This window comes from Ascidiella aspersa, chromosome 8, assembly GCF_963924565.1.
Source record: "Ascidiella aspersa chromosome 8, kaAscAspe10.2, whole genome shotgun sequence".
NCBI classification, from domain to species: domain Eukaryota; kingdom Metazoa; phylum Chordata; class Ascidiacea; order Phlebobranchia; family Ascidiidae; genus Ascidiella; species Ascidiella aspersa.
Window position 1 is genome coordinate 2409408 of NC_139454.1, and position 20677 is coordinate 2430084.

The 20677-nt window shown below is 38.8% G+C and overlaps 1 protein-coding gene across 3 annotated transcripts in view; it reads left to right on the top strand.

Moving 5' to 3' along the window:
• The first annotated feature begins 332 nt into the window (after nt 1-332).
• Nucleotides 333-20677, top strand: part of LOC146134848 (adenylate cyclase type 6-like) — a 52583-nt gene continuing 32238 nt past the window's right edge. Inside the window, exons 1-2 of one of the 3 annotated variants that reach the window (XM_083395539.1) lie at nt 333-648; nt 16897-16948. In XM_083395539.1, coding sequence (XP_083251665.1) covers nt 634-648; nt 16897-16948 — 67 coding nt within the window. In that variant the 5' untranslated portion in view covers nt 333-633. Of the gene's footprint in view, nt 649-16377; nt 16949-20677 lie in introns of those variants that run through there. The other 2 variants (XM_083395540.1, XM_083395538.1) reach the window with 2 other exon arrangements.

Below are 20677 nucleotides of genomic sequence, written 5' to 3' on the forward strand. Positions count from 1 at the left end.
GTGAGTGGATGAATTATACGACACCCCTATAAGTGGATTGCTGAATATCCACGTTATTTTAGTTAAGTAAGTTGGTGAAATACAGGCTGTAGGGTCAGGGCCGGACTCGGGACTCGGGAGTCGGACTCGGATTTAGTTTTTTAACCGGAGTCGGACTCGGGAGTCGGACTCGAGTTATTTTTAAGCGACTCCGCAGCCCTGCACACAGCAAAGTAAAATTTGAATAAACCCACTAAGACAGGACAAAAACATTAAAAATACGTTTACCCTAAATGACCGCTTCACATGCGAAACAGCTAACCTCACTTTGGTGTTTTACAGGTTCTACACGACTGCTAGGGCCGATACAGGCTTTTTGTTGACAGAACCGTAAAATAATAATTTTGTTTTCAACTGTTGCCCAGCCAAGCCACAAAGAGACTTCGAAATGCCATTGGATTACTGGCTTCTGACAGCTGTTTGTCACTGAAAGAAAACAATTTCGCAGGAGTAGGTAGTTTTCAAGTAAACCGCCCCATTTCAAGGTTGCCCAATTTCGATTTCTTGGCCGTTCTCTCGTCCGTGTCAATCGATTTTTGCCGCCCGGTATCGCACTGAAGGCGATGTCTGCCAGCCAAGAGCAGAAAATACAACATGAAGAAACAAAATGTGAGTATTCAGTTCCTTATTTTTGCTTTATATTACGCTGATGTTTTAGATATATGTTTTAAGATTCAGACGAGAATTTTTCGAAAACGGCTATACGTTCTCGTATATACGTTTCTCTGTGTTATTACCAGTCTTTAGGAATAAACATTGAAAAGCGTTTCTTGAACACTGGCACTCATTTTTAAAACGTAGTCTTATCTCTACGAATGATGAAAAAACATTGAAGACAATATTTAAACAGTGTTTTCATCAAAAGCTGCCAAAATTTACGTTTTACTAAACATACCCAACGTTGCGTACACTAATCAGAGTTCTTAAAATAAAAATATTATTGTCGAACATAATGGTTTGAGGTTGTAGTAAGACGTGCTGGCAAGACTTTCAAAGCCTATACAGAAGTATAGGTAGCATTTTGAACGCTTCGAATAACTTGTTATTAATTTTCAACGTCTGATGTCTTATGAAGAATATTATTATTTTTCTATAATAAAATTGTTTTTTCCGACATAAGGACAACGAGCCCAACAGAGACAGAGTTTTGTCAATTCGACCGATTTATCGTGCTTGTGACTTTCGTTGTCAACTTACATATATTTGCGGTGTTCCCAATATGGATAACACTGTCTCGGATCAATGATATTGACTGAAACGACAGGCCAACTTTAATTGCGTACACATATCCAGTTGACATCTATTATCCGCCTCAACATAGCTTTATAATTAGGACGTCGATATCAATATCGGAAAAGTCGAAAGCGTACTCCAGCCATAAGACCGAAATTAGAACAACATCGTCGTCGGAATAAAACACAGTTTGGAAATAAGACCAAAATAGGACTAATAGCTAATAGGCGAAATAAGATCCAAATCGAAGAAAGTTGGCCCTAAACCCGTAAAAAAAAGACCTAAATGGCCAGGATGGTATTAAAACAACATCTTACCTAATTTTAACCCCACCCCTAACTCCACTAACAATTTCAAACCTAACTAAAATTCTAACCCAACCCATTACTCAACAGCAGGGGTGTTTGATACTTATGTTTGACAAAAAGTTCCGATAGTAAATGACGTCATAACTATGCTTAAACAAGCGATATAAGTAAAATTGAAACATTCTAAGGCGTTTTTCCAGGATTTCGACAAAAACTTTCTTTAGCGTAAAGATGTTTAGTTACTTACAGTTATTTTTCTAAATAATTTACCTTTCATGATTAAATCATTGCGTTGGGTCGTAAGTTGTGGCTGAAATTATTTTATTAATTTGGTATCAAATCGTCAGCGATACAACCCTAGTATCGGACGAGTACCGATACTAGCACTTGGTATCGGGTATCGGCTCCGATCCGATATTATCGGACGAGTACCGATACTACCACTTGGTATCTTGTATCGACTCCGATCCGATATTATCGGACGAGTACCGATACTACCACTTGGCATCGGGTATCGGCTCCGATCCGATATTATCGGACGAGTACCGATACTACCACTTGGCATCGGGTATCGGCTCCGATCCGATATTATCGGACGAGTACCGATACTACTACTTGGTATCGGGTATCGGCTCCGATCCGATATTATCGGACGAGTACCGATACTACTACTTGGTATCGGGTATCGGCTCCGATCCGATATTATCGGACATGCTTATTCACCAGTCACCACCATGCATAATTCTGGTTTAGTTGTTTTGACATGAATTGTGCGTTCCACTGAAAAACTGCAATCCTAATAAGCAACGTTAATTTCACGCCGTGTAAAGCGTAAACCGGCTTTGTGATTTATTTGCTCATTGATCGATCGACACAAGCACCCACCTGCCTTTCGGTATCGATTAGACGTCCGTTGAATGTCGCTGAGTGACCATAGCGGGTCGAGTGACACGGGTGTTGGCGGTTTCCTTGCCTTTTATTGACGTTTTCGAGATTTGGGAGAATTGCCTTACACGAGGCTCGACCAGCCAACTACTGGACCAACAGAGTGAACAGCGCCCGACGTTTTTTTTTTAACCGAGATTTTTGTAAGCCAATATCTCCGAAAGTTGTGCCGCTTATAAGATTACATTTTTATACAGTCCTTGTATTTGCTTTGGTAAACCAGCAATCACACTTTTAGAAAAATATATTAATGATCATTTTTATAAAAAATCTTAATGTACTCGATACTAAATGTATTTATTCTTTTTGTGACGTTTGCGATCTAATGCAGAGATCCAGACTTAAAAAGTAAATTCTTTAAAAGAAGTAGGTTTACATCTGCTGGAAATTAAACTTAAAACATACTTTAGCTCAATAACCAGAATAAATTTTTTTTTTTAAATTAAATTGACAAAAATTAAGTCCAAATAGCATTTCAGTTTATCTAGCCTTCCTATATTTATTTAACCCTTATTTTGTATATTAACATTTCGTGGTGCTCAACGAATTTTATTTGGCAAACAAATAAGAAATTTGTTTGTTTTGTAGGAAATTTTCATAGGAAAATTTTGTAGGAAAAGCCATACCACAATTTCAGAACAAAATATCGGCTCAAATTTACCGATATCAATTTATCGTTAGGAGCGAAATATCGGCCGATATAAACGGTAAACCGGTATATCGGTCCATCTCTAATCTGTACCAATGTCAGCTCGTAAACCTTTCGCTCCTCAAAAGACAGTAGAGTTAAAACTACCGAACTCTAATCAGCTGCAAATCGCTTAATTTCTCCACGGAATTGATTTGTGTCAGTCGGCGAAACAACTGCCAAAGTACAAACGGCCCTCGAATGCAACAATTATACAAGGTTTTAATAACGTCGATCAAATACGATGCTGCCCTTACACATATCGAACGCTTTTGATGTGCAGATGTCAAAAAAAAGGAAGACCAGCCAATCGATCTTGTTCCTTCAAGGCCTAATTGAAAAGCATATTGAACGAGAGCATCGAATTACGCGAGCTTCTTGTAGTCCATGTATAGTAGCGTCGTTTAGGACAATGTAAACTGACATAGGACAAAGGCAAGAGACGATTTTGTTTGCGCCCTGTTAACGCGGTTGTTAGAATTTTGTGATTTTGGGCGAAGAATTTAGAACATATAAGTTTGTGATTGTTAGGCAATGCTGTAATCACCCGTGCCTTACATTACTAGAGTCATAATGTTGAACCAAGGTTTGGTAAAAATAGCGCATTCATTTGAGACCAGTGATTGTTATCCAGCTATATTGCGCCCTGTAAACGCGGTTTTTAGAATGTTGTGATTTTGGGCGAAGAATTTAGAATGGATAAGTTTGTGTGTTTCGACGCAAGGCTGTAACGACTTGAACTTGACTTTATATTGCTGAACCGAGTTTTGGTGAAATTAGCTCATTCAGTTGAGACCAGTGATTGTTATCGAACTGAGTGCCTCAAGACACTGCACACTATAAATCTGCATCAAAAGATTCTTAATTATACCGCTTGATTTCAAATAAAAAAAATCGTTTTTCAAATAGACACCCAGTAACAGTGGCCCACGTGGCTATGCTATTTGTAATGCAATTATTTGCTAACTTAAAATTAGCAATTTTTGTACATGTCCGTTTTCGGTTAATTTTAAATAGGGTTATCATGTGGCACTATATAAAGAATTGTATTGAATTTTCGACAAACTTTCGCAAACCGTGCTTCATCAGGTCAAAGTAGAAAATCAGTCTGATGAAGAACGGTTGTGTGAAAGCTTGTCGAAAATTCAATACAATTTGTCTTTATATGGAGCCACCTGATTATCCTATTTAAAATATCACGATTCACTAATATTTACAAATCCGTTCCAATATGAACTTATTTCTGTACAAAGACTCTCGAATCGTTGAAAACAAAATGCGAATACTTTCCCCAAAAAATGTGTGAGTTAATATGCTTAAAAGGTAAACAGACCCCTTTAAAACCACCCCACGGAACCCCAGGGTGTTCGCAGACCCGGTTTAAGAACCCCTTCCTCGGTATGGAGGGGGTCTCCTAAATGATGTGGCGCTTTTTTAGTCGCCATGTTAGTCTGCTTTAGTTCCACTTCTTTTTCGCTAACAGCTCCGATCAGGGCGTGGTGTCTACTGATTGCCGGGCTCAGAACACTTGCGCCGGGGAAATTAAAGACACTCCGAGTGCAATTAAGCCACGCTGAAGGCTCTGAATTGCTCTGAAAGCGAAGCCGGATGCTTAACTTGCGTTATCGCGCCTTAATTGCCCGTTTTGTGCGATCGTTCGACGTTTTTTTGCTGTGAAAGTGCTGGTAAGATGAGAACCTTCTACACGACCGGAGAGCCTCGTTCCTTCCTTACTTATTTTGCCGACGTATTGCGGCTCTTTCGTGCAAGCAAATTAGTCACTTCGTGCCCTGCCAGAGAATAAAAAGTAAGCTTTGTCTATGAAAAATGGTTGGAGGTTGTAGTAAGACGCAATAAGAATATCAAAGCCTATCCAGAAGTAGGTATAATTTTGAAGGTTTCGAATAACTCACCAATGAATAGAGTTATTCGAAACGTTCAAAATAATACCTACTTCTGTATGCGTTTCTTACGTCTTCGAAATAATTTTTCTGTTTAGTCTTCGAAATAACCAATTCCGTGGCGTCTTTGTTGCATCAAATTGAACGCTGTTTAATGCACATGTGTAAATGACAGTTAGCACAATGGGCGGATGAAAAAGAGCCTTGAAATCGTCTAATGTTTGATTTTGTGGTGTAGGTTTTGTTCTAAAATTAATATAATTTAAAAGGAAATTATCGAGAATATGTTTGTCGTGTGTGATGGTTATTGTCATGCTTTATGTTCTTTTCGTGTTAATTACTATTTTGTAAATCGATATTCACCACAATGCATGAGGTTATTTATAGCTTTGCATTTGTGTTTCAGCTTTGCGCTGGTTTCGTTTTTTTGTTGTTATTGCAATTTTAATGAGATTTTATTGGCTCGCCGAAAATATTTTTTCAGGCCGCAATTTCTGGTACGTGGGAGGTTATAAAATAAACGGAATCCGTGAAGATAAACCTTTGCGGCAGGCCCTGGGTAATTGAGTTTGGACTTTAACTGCTCCGAGAGCACTTGGCGGTTTTTCATCAGCAGTATGCTCGCAAAAGTTGGAAGAAAGTTCCGTGTCCGTCCTATTTCGGAAGTTGGACACTCGTCGTTAAACTTTGACCTGGATGCTGTAGGACTATCGCCTTTTGCTGTAGAATATGACAATTTGAAGATGAGTTTGAGAATCCTAAAATTAAAAGTCAAGAAACGAAACTCGAGTGCAAATCTTTCCAAATTCATCAGTTCTTTCAACTTTAAATTTAAAATGTTCTTGTGAAAAGTTATTAGAAGTTTCTATTTTCAAGAAGAAAAAAATGCGTTTAAGTGTAATTACCTTTTCCTGCTGTGAAAACAAAGCTGGTCAGTTTAAAAAGGTTTAAGGTTATAAGAATGCGTACTTTGTCCGATGCACAACCCAAGCAAAATGTGATTTAGCTATCATCGTAAAACTCATATTTCGCACTCTAGTTCCCAGCCAAACATTAAGGCTAAACAAACCGTAGCAGTTTAATTAGTCGCTGTTTCTCGTTAGGCTTTGCGCACCAGTTTCGCTGAAAGGTGTGGCCCTTGGTGCAGGTTTCTAGAATATCCGCCATAAATGTAAGCACCCAGTCACGATATAGGATGTATGCTGCTCTACAACGCTATTCGTTATATAGACTGCAGAAAATCAGCCCGAAGAGTCAAGTTCAAATGATTCATTGTTGCACTTTTAAAAAGTGTCATAAGGCAAAGTTTACCAGCCACTTTATCATCAAATGATTTTTTTTTAACTATTTGTTCTGTTTTGAAGTGAGGAATCGAAATTTGCAACTTTTAATCAGGTTTATGTCAGACTAAGTCAGGTCAAATTATTAAGTAGTTGAAAACAGTGTCGTTTACCAAAATATCGGCCGATATTCCACTCCTACCGGTATGTCGGTATCGGAAATATTTTCCCGATATTTTACCATAAAAAAATATATATCACGTTTCCTCAAAAACAAAGCATACTGATTTAATACGGTGTTTAATTTACTGTGTTCAGTATCATGCAAAATCACTATGCTAAATAAGAGCTGTATAGTTGAATAGGCGAGTAAACCAAATGCAATTAGCATATGTATTTTTCTTGTAAAAATCGGTTATTACTATCAGTGTCGGTGCCAAAAAGTGACATTGTTACTTTCGTGGTTATTGGCCTACACTATACGTGTATACAGCTTGAGGCGTATCTCGGTTGGCGAAAGGTTTGCCAAAAGCACTTGCTGTAGTTAAAAATGCCTGTGGGAGTTAATTCCTGGCGGTATATGTAATTTCAACAGACGGTAACTTTCGAAAGTTTCTGAAAACTCTCTTAGTTCACTATTTTGATCGAGCTGTTGAAAGATGGTTGTCGGTTCGCTTGGTCTTTTCTTGTCGATTTTGTTGCGTTGTCTGGTTTATTTTGCGCTTTAACTCCCGCAAGGACACAGCGCTTTGAAGCTAGCTGTTGACTTATATTTTTAGAAGTTTAATTTTTTGTGTTTAAACTTTCATGTTTTTGAAGGTCCGTTTTTTGTTTTTTTTGACAAAACAGCAATTTGAAAGGTTAACGTTAGAAACTTATAATAATTTGTTTACAAACGTCCACCAAATGCCACGTTTTTTCTGTATAGGCTTTAAATATTCCTTCAATGTCTTAACCTCCAGTCATTTTGCTCCAAAACATTCAAACATCGATTTGTTTTGCGGCGACAATGCTTTTTATTACGCAATAATTGCGTGTGTAAGGTGGATATTTGAAAGACGCATTGGCGAAGTTGAATCGGAATTGAAAGCCCGTACAGAGAGAGAGAGAGAAAGATGGTGAATCTAAATTTAGACCAGACTCCCGGCTGAGCCTAGAAAAGTCGATACAACAGCGGTGCTACGTCAGTGCTGCCTAATCTATGGTCACTATCAGCATCAACAGCAGGCTTGTTGCATTGCTAGCTTTGCTGCTGCGGCAAAGTGCTCGCAATTACGCTGGACCACAGTCGACAGGTATCTTTAGTGCGCCTCTTATTTGTGCTTTTTACCAGGGAGGCGTTAGGGCCGACTGCTGTTTTTTGCCGGCTGGTAATAGGCCTTGCACTGTGCTTTTTGATGACAGCAGAGTCCTTTCATTTAGATATATATATATCGCAAGTAGTTCAAAGGAGTTTAGACGCAGTTTCGGTTTTATTTTAAAGTTCAAAAACAGCGTGTCAATATAGGAGTAGCTAGCATTTTGAACGTTTCGAATCACTCTAAAGATAATGGCCTTGCACTGTGTTGTTTGATGATAACAGAGCACTTTTTTAGATATATATATCGTAGTTTAGTTAAAGGGAGTTTAGACGCAGTTTGGGGTGTTAGGTCTTATTTTAAAATGATGCAAAAACAGCGTGTTTTGCGTAGTAAGGATACCAAAGCAGCTGAAGGAGTAGCTAGCATTTCGAACGTTTTGAATCACTCTTAAGATAATGGCTGCAGGTTATAGTTAAATGTAATAGGAATTTTAAAGCCATACAGAAGTAGGAAGCATTTTGAACGTTTAGAATAAATCTCTATTCCTTTTTAACAGCGTGTTTTGCGCATGATTAGGGCAAACGTGTCAAGGTGTAGTTGACGAAACCAGGCTTGTCGCTAATTATTATCAAGCAGAAACAAAAGTTTTTTGTCGCCTTTTGTTATAATTTATTATAATTTCTAAAACTGTGCGTCGCGACGCCCTTGTACGTCGATTTAATCTTTCAAGGTCGTCGCATTATGATTCCGTCTCCTTTCTAAACTCCTAAAATAAACGGTAAACAGATATTATGTTTCTCTGGTGTGTGCATTTAAAGTTATAAAAAAATAGTGAACTTGCGAAGTTGCTGCAGCGTAGTGCGTCACATTCCCAGTTTTGAGTAAACTTTGAGAACGACTGTCCTAATGTTCGCAGCATTACGTAAGCTTGCTTTTAGGCTTGGCGAGAATTTTGCTTCCTGGCAGCATAGAGCAACAATAAACATAAACGTACTTTTAAACAGAACGTTTTCCATATTTGTGTGTTGCAAGAAAAGTGCAGGCTTGGTTTTAAACACGTTAGCTCTCGAGAGTCGTGCCTGAAAAAACAACTCGATCAAAAAATCGCAAGCCGCATTAGACGACGTTCTCGTTAAGGTAACGCCACTGTCAATAGTAAACAAGGCGCCGCAGAAAAGCTAGCAAAACGTGCCGCTCCAGGAGAAAAATAGGCCGCGCTAACCAGCCAAAGAACTGCAAACAACGACCGTCAGGATACGAGCAAAATTAGCGGGAAGTCCGTCACTTTTCAGTCACTATTTAGGACGTTGGAAGTGGTTTTGAATGCCAGTTGCAAGCGAACGAGACACTATAGTGACCTTAAACATAAGGTCGATGCAGCGTTCGGTCAGCGAAGGCTCTATTGGGAAGCGGTAATCTGCCCAAACTGTCGCCTATATTGGAATCCTTATTGGGCCTAGGACAGTGGTTCTCAGAATTTTTTTCTTACGACGTTTTTGGAAAGTTTGTTGGATGTAGGACGCACCCAGCGATCACAATTTTACTTTTTTATTTGTTAGTGTAGGACCGTATTTCCAAACTTTTTATCGCGACAAATAGCATTTAAAGAAATTCGAATTTAATTCTTATGCGCTGGGTTTTCGTATTTTTTTCGCAGTTTGCGACATTTTTGGAGTAATTTTTGGTTTTCTGAACCAATTTAAATATATATGAACCGGCGACCCAACCAAATAAAAGGGCCACCCTATTTTTTGAGGTTGAGAAACCATGCTGTAGGAAAATCATATTTTTGTCAATACTGCAATGGATTTCCGAATGGGAATCATTGCTCGGCGGCTTAGGGAGATTTAAACAACGCATAGTTTGACATCCACCAGGGCTTAAAGGAAATTGACATTTTTTCGCCTTGCTGAACAAAACCCCTCGCCGGTCATTTCACCAGATTATAGGTTCCCTGATCGATTGCAAATCAGCCGCTGATTGTTGTAGAGCAACGCGTGCCTACATTTACGTGCGTATTACGCGCTATGACGGTGTGTCGCATCCGTAGGCAGCATCAGACGAATCCTACCCACGTTAGGCGCGATAAGTACAAGGGTTTAAAGGTGTATTAGGGGGACACAGCAGTTGTTTAACACCGATGATTGATGACTCTATGCGTAATTTCCTGCTTTATAGCGAACGCTCTTTGCGTTAAACTGTCATCGGTGGAAGCAAGACCGATCCCTTCGCTTGAGGATTGATTATAACACAGGCCATACAAACAGCGTGCATGTTGAGGTTCATCCAGATGTTCTTGTGTTTAGCATAACTAGTGTAGGGATTTCGATACTTCGTGTTTCATTCTATTCTTTTACCCGATCTTGGAGCAAAAATCCTATAAAAATGTGTCATTAGTCATTCGTCATATTACTCTGTTCAATTAGGCAACATTTATGGAAATAATACCGTAAGAATGTCATATTTTGGGCCCTTAAAGCCTAAATTCATCTATGCTACAGAAAGCTTTCCTATATTTAAATTCCTTTATTCATCTGGCAGATCGGCACCGATACAACCCAAGTATCGGACGAGTACCCATACTACCCTTGGCATTGGCTCCGATCCGAAATTATCGCCTAGTTAGCACTCTGCTTTGTAGATTGTGTACCAAACTATAGTCTGTGACACCACCCACCAACAAATGCCTTTTGTCGCCTGGAAATTGAACCCATGCTTGAATCGTATGTGATGATAAAGTTTGCGCTAGCCAGCCTTTAAAATCCTAACTGAAACGAAAAACTTTCGTTTTTGATTTAAGTATTGTCAACGACGAAAATATATCAAGTTAAAACACGAATTAACCCCGATGTCAATAAGGTTCTGGGAGAAATCAGTCGTTACATAAGCGAGCAATATATACGTGAAGATACGCAGCACCAAAGAGTTAGCACAACATAAGTAATAGCAAAATAAACGTATTTAGGACAAAAATTTTAGAAAAAAAATACACCACAATATTAAATAGTCTATATTTTTTTATTATTAAAAAAAATATGAAAAATGTTAAATGTAGAGTCTTGAATGTACAGTCTTCGTTGTAGACCAGCAGTGTGCGTGAGTGCGGCCGCAAAGCAACTTGTCCCCGCATTTCCCGAGCTTTTATCCGTCGGCCGCAGATTTTCCGCCCGTCGCTTTCTGGCAGTATCGATCGCCGAAGTGAGAGACTTCAAACGACCTGAGATTTCGGCTCCCGTGATCGTATCAATAGATTCGGGTGCTTCGCAGAAAATCTAGTCTGGTTAGCCGCGTGCGCTTTTTTTATCAACTGAGCAATGTGCATTGTACAGCCTATTTTTTTGAAAATCCTGTGTAAAGGGTTCCCGTTTTTTTTTTTTTTTATTTCGATTCTCCATATTTTGGAAAATTTTCCGGCCCGACCCCTCTGTTGTTACTACTGTATTAAAATTGTAACTTGCAACATAATGTTTTAAGATTATTAGGTAAACTTGCTATAGATTCAAATTATAGATTGTTGTTGGTAACTATTTGTTCTCATGGCCCAAAATTGATTTGGTATATTCAATAATAAACATTGTGCTAATTCTTCCACCAAATTAGCTGCAAAAGTGTAGGCTTTAGAAAGCTGCAGCTTATTTTTTTGGCATTTTCCGAATGCAGTCAGCCATTCGGTCAACAAAAAAGAAAATCTACAAAAATGGACCTGGTCGTGTTTAAGAACAGGCCCTTACTTTTCTATAGCGTTTTATCGCCCAGCTTCGAATAGCTGTATATAGGCTGTGTTTCAATTACAATGCTGTATTTCTACACAAGATAAGTTTTCAAGGCAGCTCTTAAACGTAAACGCAGAGTCGGCCATTGGGTCAGAAAAAACATCAGATATGAACAAAAATAGCCTTGACCAGGCTCATCTTGAATCCGGCATTTTGCGATGAGTTGATAGAATGCACGCCATCCGTATCGTTGTGACGCGCCTTGTTTACCAACAATGGGATTTGACGACTTGCCGCGTGTTTTGGGATACAGGCTATCGAAGGTAGAAGCCCAGGTCAGCCGCTGGGCCAGTTTTAAGCGGCCTGCAGTCAAAATCGCGCAATTCTTCTCATTTTTGCTCACATTTTGAGCCAATTTGTCCGTTTCCTTTAACCGTTTACGTACATATATAAAACGCGACTGTTTTTTGTCATTTCCTTGCGCTAAAAGTAACTCGGAAATGCCGTTTCCGAAAACGGCCGGCCCTTAATTAGCAGGCCAGGAAAACGGGCCAATTAGGGCTTAGTCATAGCGCCATTCTCTCGTGGAGCTGTCGCAATAGAAGCATGCGTATGTTGTGATGATATGCGCGCCCGGCGTGCCTTTCCAAACATCAGTGTAGCTTTGCGCGGGTTTGATCCGGCCTTCACAACACAGAGAAGCAGGTGGCCAGCCGCTATTGGTAAGACCAGCTTAGCAGCCGTCCCGAGGTTTCGGCAATTAAAACAGCAGACCGCAAAGCCGGAGGTTGGATTGGTCAATAAACGATTTTCGATGTGAAATTGCGACTCGTCTAGCCGCTGTTTCATAAAGAGAAGGTTACAACACACAGAACTGTAGTGAGAAATGGTTGCGCTGTGCTTTCGTTGTTTTGAATTGGCTTAGTTTGGCTTACTGGTTGTTAATTGTTTTTATACTCAACCCCTCCGTCAAGCAAGATTATTCCATCCCTAGTACAGTTATTAGTGATATATATTTTTTGAACAGAAATTATGGAGTGAAAACTGAAAACAAACATTTTTGTAACGGTGCTAAAGTTTAGGGGCATAATCGTTAAAGATTTACAGAAGTCAGCATTTTGAACTTTTCGAATAAATTTTAAGAATGGTTGGAGGTTGTAGTAAGAATATCAAAGCCCATACAGAAGAAGGCATTTTGTGAACGTTTCGAATGCCTCTTTATTCATTTCCAACGTCTGATGTTGGCTCCACGCAAACATTTGAGTTCTTAAACCTTTTGACCACCCACTACGTATTGACGTTTTATCTGCCGCTGCGTAACACTTCAACCATTTTGCTTAAATTGTGTTTATTATAGCCAAAAGCGAAAAAAACAACAGATATTTCAAATTTAAAGTGACAAAACATGAAAATATACATTACACTATTACATTTGCGTTTTTTACTAAACTCCGCTTAAAGCCTGAAAGATGCCTGCAAACCACAAGTCGAGAACCACTGCTGTATTTTGTCAAGCAAAATCGTTTTAGGTTTATAAAGTCTACGTGACTTTGTTGTGTGCCTAATTATACCATGAAGGTGACTGCCAGTTCACCCCCAAAACATAGGAAATGCTCATTGAGTCAATCTAACCGCTTGCTTGGTCTCTAGAGCAGTGGTTCTTAACCTTTTTTCTTTCGTGGCCCATTTACGTTGCAAAAAAAGTCTGTGGCCCAATAATTTTTTTGAACAAAACTGTAAAATTTTGAACAAAACACAGCAAAACATATTTCAAAACAGATTATTATTTAACCAACCTTGCATTAGTGAGATACTTGCAGCTGAACAATAAATTTATATTCCTTTTTAATTCCTCCCCAAGCCATTATTCCTGTAAAATTAAATATATTAACAACAAATGAAACTAAGTCTAGCTTTTTTAAATTGGTCTGTGGCCCACTAGTTAAGAACCGCTGGTCTAGACCGTTGTCTTTTATCCGTTCCATGTACTTGTAAACCAAGTTGTGGCATCGCACGATATTTTAGGCCGCGAAGAGCCACAAGCGATCGTATCACGGCATGTCGTTAGTTGGGATCGTGGTTTTGCCTGAAACCAGTGCTTATCAAACAAATTTTTTTCATGCGACGCGCGTTTCCATTCTGAAACAAAATGTGAAGTTCAGACATCCCTATACTCATGGTATAAAAAAACAGACAAAAATTAAGCGTAAAAACGGTTGCTTGTTTAATTTCGTAGCTTATCAAGCAAAACCCTATTTATCTTGCGAAGATATTTGTCGGCGCATCGTATTGGCCTTTCGAGGAAACTGCGTTTGATTTAACCCGCTCATTAGTATATCGACTTGTTTGGGAGAACCGTGGACGTTCTCTTGTGTGCCTAGCGCTTGTTTTGCTGAAATCTGGCGGAAAATGGGCACTTACCCGCTGTTTTACCACTCCTTCCTTAAGTGGGCGACACAGCTATATTTTTCCGGGCATTAAGAAATCGTTTTGGCTGTTTTCACCTGTACAAGGCTGCCGCAGAGGGTTGTGTGACATTCTCATGTGTAAAAATTTCGCAAACTGTGATTTAATTACTATAAACTAGCTGATCTGGTCATTATGTTGTGTTCTCCAACGCTTCAGGTGCTGTTTTGATTAATATGATGCCCTGACGGTAGCAACAGTTCGTGTATTGTTGTGTTTATTCTAGCGGTCTATTTCGGTTTGTGATAGCTGGTGCGGTCATTTAAGCTTAGTTATGCAGCTTTAAAGCCTACATTTTCAACTACTTTACACAAAATCGTCGTTTAACTTTTGAGAACGTCAATCAGCCTAAAAGCGCAATTTCTCAGTGTATTCAGGGTAATCAGGTGGCACTATATAAAGGAAAGTGTATTGTATTCTCGACAACAACGTTTACCACTGAATTACTCTGACCTGATAAAGCACGGTTGTGCGAAAAATTGTCGTGGATTCAGTACAATTTGTCATGTTTTCAGATTTAGAATTAGACAAATATGGCCATTTACAAAGATCAGTGTATTTAGTTTGACGTTGGATCCTATGAGGTTAATAAGATATATTAAAAGACACAAATCTTTTAACTCGTGGTAATTCATTGATATCTTAACTAGAGACAAAACGAGTGCCTAATATTGAACTTGTTTAACAACGTTGTAATCTTAAGAAATGCCAGCGCTTATCGCCATGAACAGATTAAAGCGTGTGTGTAGTGAATCAAAAAGCCGACCAATTTTTTTAGAAGCGAGTTGGGCGCTGGTCTAGAATCTTACCACATTTTCATCCGGGGCTTTATCTTGCTAACATTATTTGGGTTACGGTACGATATAGCGTTTGGGTAAATGTGGGTCAAGTATTATTATTATATGAATTCTTCTGTATTTATTTCTTCCGTGCCATTTCAATTTTGTCAACTCGTTTCGTAGTTGTATAAAATGTACATAAAGTGGCCATAAAGCAGCTTCCGAGGGGCTAGATTACAGATGTTATTAAACACATATGTTTGTGTGTCTTTCATTCACTGTATAAAATGTGTGAGGATTATAGACAAGTGGCGCGATTCTAATTCAAAGAAATATTAAAAAATTAAACAGTTGTGAGCCCAGTTTCTACTTTCTCCTCTCAGCGTTCGAGAATAGCATCTCTTATTATCATGGTCAAAATTAGCCGATTTAACAAAAAAAGGCTGCAAAGATTTTTCGAAGCTAGTCGAACAGTAGCAGATAGTAACGCCAGGGTAATGAAACGTTCGGACATCACTTTAGTGTAAAGAGGCGGCGTCAAGCGACTGAGAAAAGGCTCAGTTTGTGAGCTGTGTTGTTGCCCAGGGCAAGAACTAATTGTGGCGTTGCATCAAAGCACCCGTCGCCAAATCTACCTTCCTTTGCCTTCCAGACAACGAAAAAAAAGCCTCGCTAGTTCGTCTTGCGAGCAGTAGTCGAAAGCGATTTCCCGCAATCGTGCCATTACTGTTGACGCTGCGACCGACAAGTTATTTCTGGAAGGGGAACTTTGTTTAAAATGCTATTTACGTTAAGCTTGCGTATATGAGAGCCGGCTGGTCTTGGTCTGTGATTTGAAAAGCGGAAGGAAACATTTTGGATTTATTTTTGCCTTATCTTGCCCCTTCAAAAAAAGCTCGAAGATGTACTTTGGACGAAAAGTCTAACGACCCTGTTCGTTTTACCTTCGCCGCTGGAAAGGTAAAGGGTCTCGTTTTTTTTAATTTTTTTTCGCGAGCGGTTTTCAGCCTAAATTATTCTGTTCCACATACGGAATGTACAAAAAAAATCCCGAATTAAAATAAACAGTTGTCTGCTGTTATATGTATTCCAAATGTTGCCTCATAAATGTTACAACCCCAATATGTGGACTCAAGTTATAAAGTCTATATTTACTTATTTTCTACCAGTATGTTAATGCATGCTATATTTCGCACACGAATTAGAAAAGCCTAATTGGCGTGCACATTAGAATCACTAAGGAATGCAATTAGATACAATAATGATTTTCACAAGTTCGTGTCTACATTCACAACAGAATGATGATTTTGTCGCCGCCGCTTTATTTACTTTGTTGTAACGACCTAAAATCAAAAGGGTTGGTTTTAAAAACTAATTTTTATGTGTTATTTCTAAAGCAAGCAAATAGTTCGACCAATTCCCTTTTTGTCACTCTCAAAAACAAGGTTGCCGCGAAATTTCAATATTGGTGGCAAAAATTACATCAATTGATAATAACTCTCGTTAAGTGTCGATATTGTGAGAGTTAATCATAAGAGAACCTGGTGAAAATAACCCTCACAGAACACGAACAGATAACATTATAAAAATAAAATAAAACAAATCACGCAGGGTATTGCCGTACGAGCTTACTTTGTACTTCGATTAGTACCATGGTTAACTTTTGTGGTCTTGTAAGAACGCGTACTCCGCCAAAAACTAGAAAATACCAACAGAAGGTGCCTGCCACATATTCCAAAGTTCAAGCGTTTGAAAAGGTTTTTCAGGACTCATAAAAATACTTTCTAAACCACGCAAGTTTGCATTTCCACTTTGCTTAAGCTGCAACATTCCGCACTTTGCGGACAGGAAGTGCTTGGTTGTGTAACTGATCGTAAAAACGAAGACAAAAACTGTCGCAAGGTTGTTCTTTACAATCTGTATATTAAATACTTATACACTGAATGAGTCGGAATTTTTTGAGAAAAAACTTAAATGTTTCTTCGTAAATTTAATAAGAAGTAGTAAGAACATCAAATCCCATACAGAGATAGGTAGCGATAAGAAGTAACACTAAAATCAATGAACATCAAGATAACAAATATTTGAATACTGGTTTGATTTTCATTGCCAAAAATTGATCCTAATATTCAAATCAGGCGGTTACGTCGCCATTTTACTACCGACAAGTTTATCACGCTATCACAGCTTAACAAATGCTTTTCACAGCAAGCCCTAACCACATTTGTAACTGTAATCTCCAGAAAGTAACCTCCCTCGACGTTTCTGCCCGCGCATCTCCGCAACAGACAACAGGTTTTTTGAGACTGTACCTTTTGCATGCGCACCCCCTTTCATCTGCCCGTATAGCACCCCCATACAACCGCCAAGCTGAAGTGTTGTGCAATGTCGATGTTACGATTACCACTGGGTTTGTCCGATATTATTATCGAATGGGAGCCGATACCCGATGCCAAGTGGTAGTATCGGTACTTGTCCGATACTAGGGTGGTATCGGTGCCGATAAGATACCGAGTTATTACAAAAATGTTAGCCAAGATTTGCAAATAACCGTATGTGTAGTGAGACAAAAAGTCAACCAATTTTTTTTAGAAGCGAGTTGGGCGCTGGTCTAGAATCTTACCACATTTTCATCCGGGGCTTTATCTTGCTAACATTATTTGGGTTACGGCGCCTCGGGTGCGTTTGGGTAAATGTGGGTCTCATCTCTTCAACCTCGAAATTTATTCAAAAATTGTAGTTTTGCAACTTAAGTTAACTAAACTTCTTTATGCTAAAGCAATTTTGGGCTCAATAACCTGAAACAAACAGCTTGAAACGTTACGATATTATCAGTTATGTTCGGTTGACGATAGTGATTACGTCATATCGGATCGCGATACTTTTTTCAAACAATGAGTATCGATATCGTTGAATTGTAAAGTATCGGACATCCTCATTTCCACCCTACCTGTTTCGACTCAGTGTAATTTCCACCCTTCCTGTTTCGACTCAGTGTAATTTCCACCCTTCCTGTTTCGACTCAGTGTAATTTCCACCCTTCCTGTTTTCACCCAGTGTAATTCCCACCCGGCGTTTTGATTCGTGTTTTTTCGTCTTGTTGTCCACTTTGTCAACTGTCTTGTCCACCTTTGTGTCTCTCTGTAATTAATCATGTTCATTATTAGGAAACAGTAATGGTTCCATGGCGTTTTACTCCACTGACCTATTAAATAAAACTAACCTATTCACCTTCAATATATGTTGCCTAATCAAACAAACCTGACTTACAGGAACCATGTTTGAGTTGCGGTACATACTTTGGGAACCGCTGGTATAGTATCGCAAAATGCTGGCGACTTGGCGGCTATGTTTGCCGAAGAATCAGCCATAAAACCGAAGAAATTAGTGCAAAAAATATTTCAGTTAATTTTTTTTTAACTTTTTTTCCGTTGAAATCTTAGATCGTAGTTTCCTTGTAAAATGCTTATCGCCTAAACATGGCAAGGTTTATATATTCGTTAGGCATACACAACATTTAACTTTAGGACGAGATATAAAAAACGTAGATTTTGGGCCTAAAATGCTTGTCACCAAAAGGCTGACAAGATTCTGCCAGCCAGCGCTGGTGTAGGTTAGTTGTGCACAACGTCATCGTAATTAGGAAACGGAATCGTTTTCGATCGTCACACAAAGGTTAGTGCTGGCCCAATCAAGGCAGATTATACATACTCGTGACAAAACGATTTGGAGACCCAAACAAAACAATTGCTCGAAAACCCTGGAGGCCCGGCGTTTAGTTGTAAAAATGGCTGAAGGTGGAATTATCATCTTTCGCTCGCAAAATTTTTTTATAATATTGGACACGAAACTGTAAAACAAGCGTCACGTTTAAGGTTTAAATTTATATCTTTCAGCTAGCCTGAAAAGTATGCGGAACTTTTAATTAGTTCTTTTTCCCATCTGTTTTTGACGCGCTGCAGTAGATTGGTCAAGGTTGAGAAAACTGCGCAAAAAACTCTGATAAAAAAACATGCAATTTGGCCGAAGTGCGCAATTAAACCAACCATCCTTTCAATTTTGTTATACCGTTAATCTTTTAGAATAAGTTTGAAAGAAATATTTGATGCTTAATATAGCGCATTTACATGCAACAGAGAGAATACACCTTACTTATATTTACCGTAAACGTTATGTAGAATTCGGATCGTGATGAACCGAGTCGGTAAAATAGTGTGAAAAGTCAAACGAACCGTTATTTAGTTTCTAAGATGTGGTTAAAGCGTTGATATTAAGTATACTCACACGATGTAAACCACTCCTGTTTGACCGTTAATAGTCTATTAGCGTTAACGCAAACGAACAAGCAAATAATTGATCTTCGCTATTGTGAGTTTTTTGTGATAGTGTCTTTGAAATGAGCGCCCCCCTCATTGAACAACACTTTTAAACCTTTATTTCTCCCCTTGGAAGTGTCCGTTTTAAAGGAAACAGTTTTTTTATCGTCGCATTTGCATACAATAGCTCAATTTTAACCGTAATATGAAAGCGACCAAGAATTGCTTTTTATAAAAGGGCGTATCTTTACGGAACTTAAAACCATTGGCAGAAGGTTTCTGCCTGTCGATCACTGTTCAGCTGACGGGTATATGAACAATAAAACTCAAAATATAGAAATCGCTCTTCTGGTGTTAAACCAAGTACAAACTGACGTTTCGGCAGCAGATACCAGCTGACCTCATCAGGGTTAATAATAATTAAAACAAGAGTGCGTTAGCCAGCTTATATACTAGAAACAAAAATACATAGATAAAAAAGGTTTATTACACCAGCAGAGCGAATTCTATCTATTGATATGTTGCCTGGTGGAGCTAACTCTATTTTTAAATAAAATTCGAAGTTAAAAACCCGCAGTTTTATCTCCCTATCAATACAATATAATAGGGCGTATCTTTATGGAATCCAAAACCATTGGCAGCAGGTTTCTGCTTGTCGTACCACTGACGCGCATAAAACCGGAATCATACATTTTTTAATGGAATATAGATTTTGATATTGTGAATTTCATAATTTAAATAAATTGTGTTTTACAACGCTGCTATTTTCCCGGCTTTGAATATCTATCGGGCAGCGGGCCTCGATTGGGCAAGGTAATAGTTTCCCTCCTAGGCGCGCCCTTGGGCAAAATAACGTCGGCTCAATTAATCCGAACGTGGCACCGGAAATATTAAATGTTGTAATTGTGTCGGATCGAGCCACGCATTCTCCCGTTTACTTTCTCTTAAAAAGTCGCTGGGTCACTGAACGACTTGAGAAATTTCCTGTAGCCGCGTCATAATGCAAAGGCCCTTTTCGGGTAAGTTTTTGAGTCGTCAGAAGAAGTCATAGTTTTTTTTCCGGGTTCTGGTTTAAATTAGGAATATTTTTCGTTGACCTCAGATTTTTTGTTTAATGAAAAAAAAATAGTCGTCGAAAGCGCTACTTTCCAAGGGCTTTTTGTTGGGGAAAACATTTTTTAATTCATTCCCAAAAATTGAAGAATGGTATCATTACTTTGTTTTCAAGTCCTTTCAATTTTTTAAGGTTAGCTGTGGTAAGTTTAGGGATACCGCAACAGTTTCGTCCAAATACGTAAAAATACCCTTAGTAGCTAAGTAATTGAAGTCATAGAAAATCAAAAATCAAAAACTAGAAAATCATGCTTCTCGTTAGAAAGGTATACCAAACGGTTACAAACGCAGCAACACAGTTGCATATTAACGACTGTCATCTCACCCATATAACTAAGTCTAGTGAAAGTAACCAAAAACGGATGCGTCAAGTTATAGCCACGAGGCGTAGCCCTAACCAGCAGAATGACTCAACATAGGCATATGCGTCGAGCTATTTTTAGCGTTGGTAATAGTCATTTGCGGCCCAAGAACCTTACTTGATATGATGCAACTTTTGCGGTGACTAGCTACTCATAACACGTAGGTATGTCGCTGACACTTAAGGCTAGCCAGCTAACCGTACATATGATGGCAAATTGCTGTATGTTTTTCC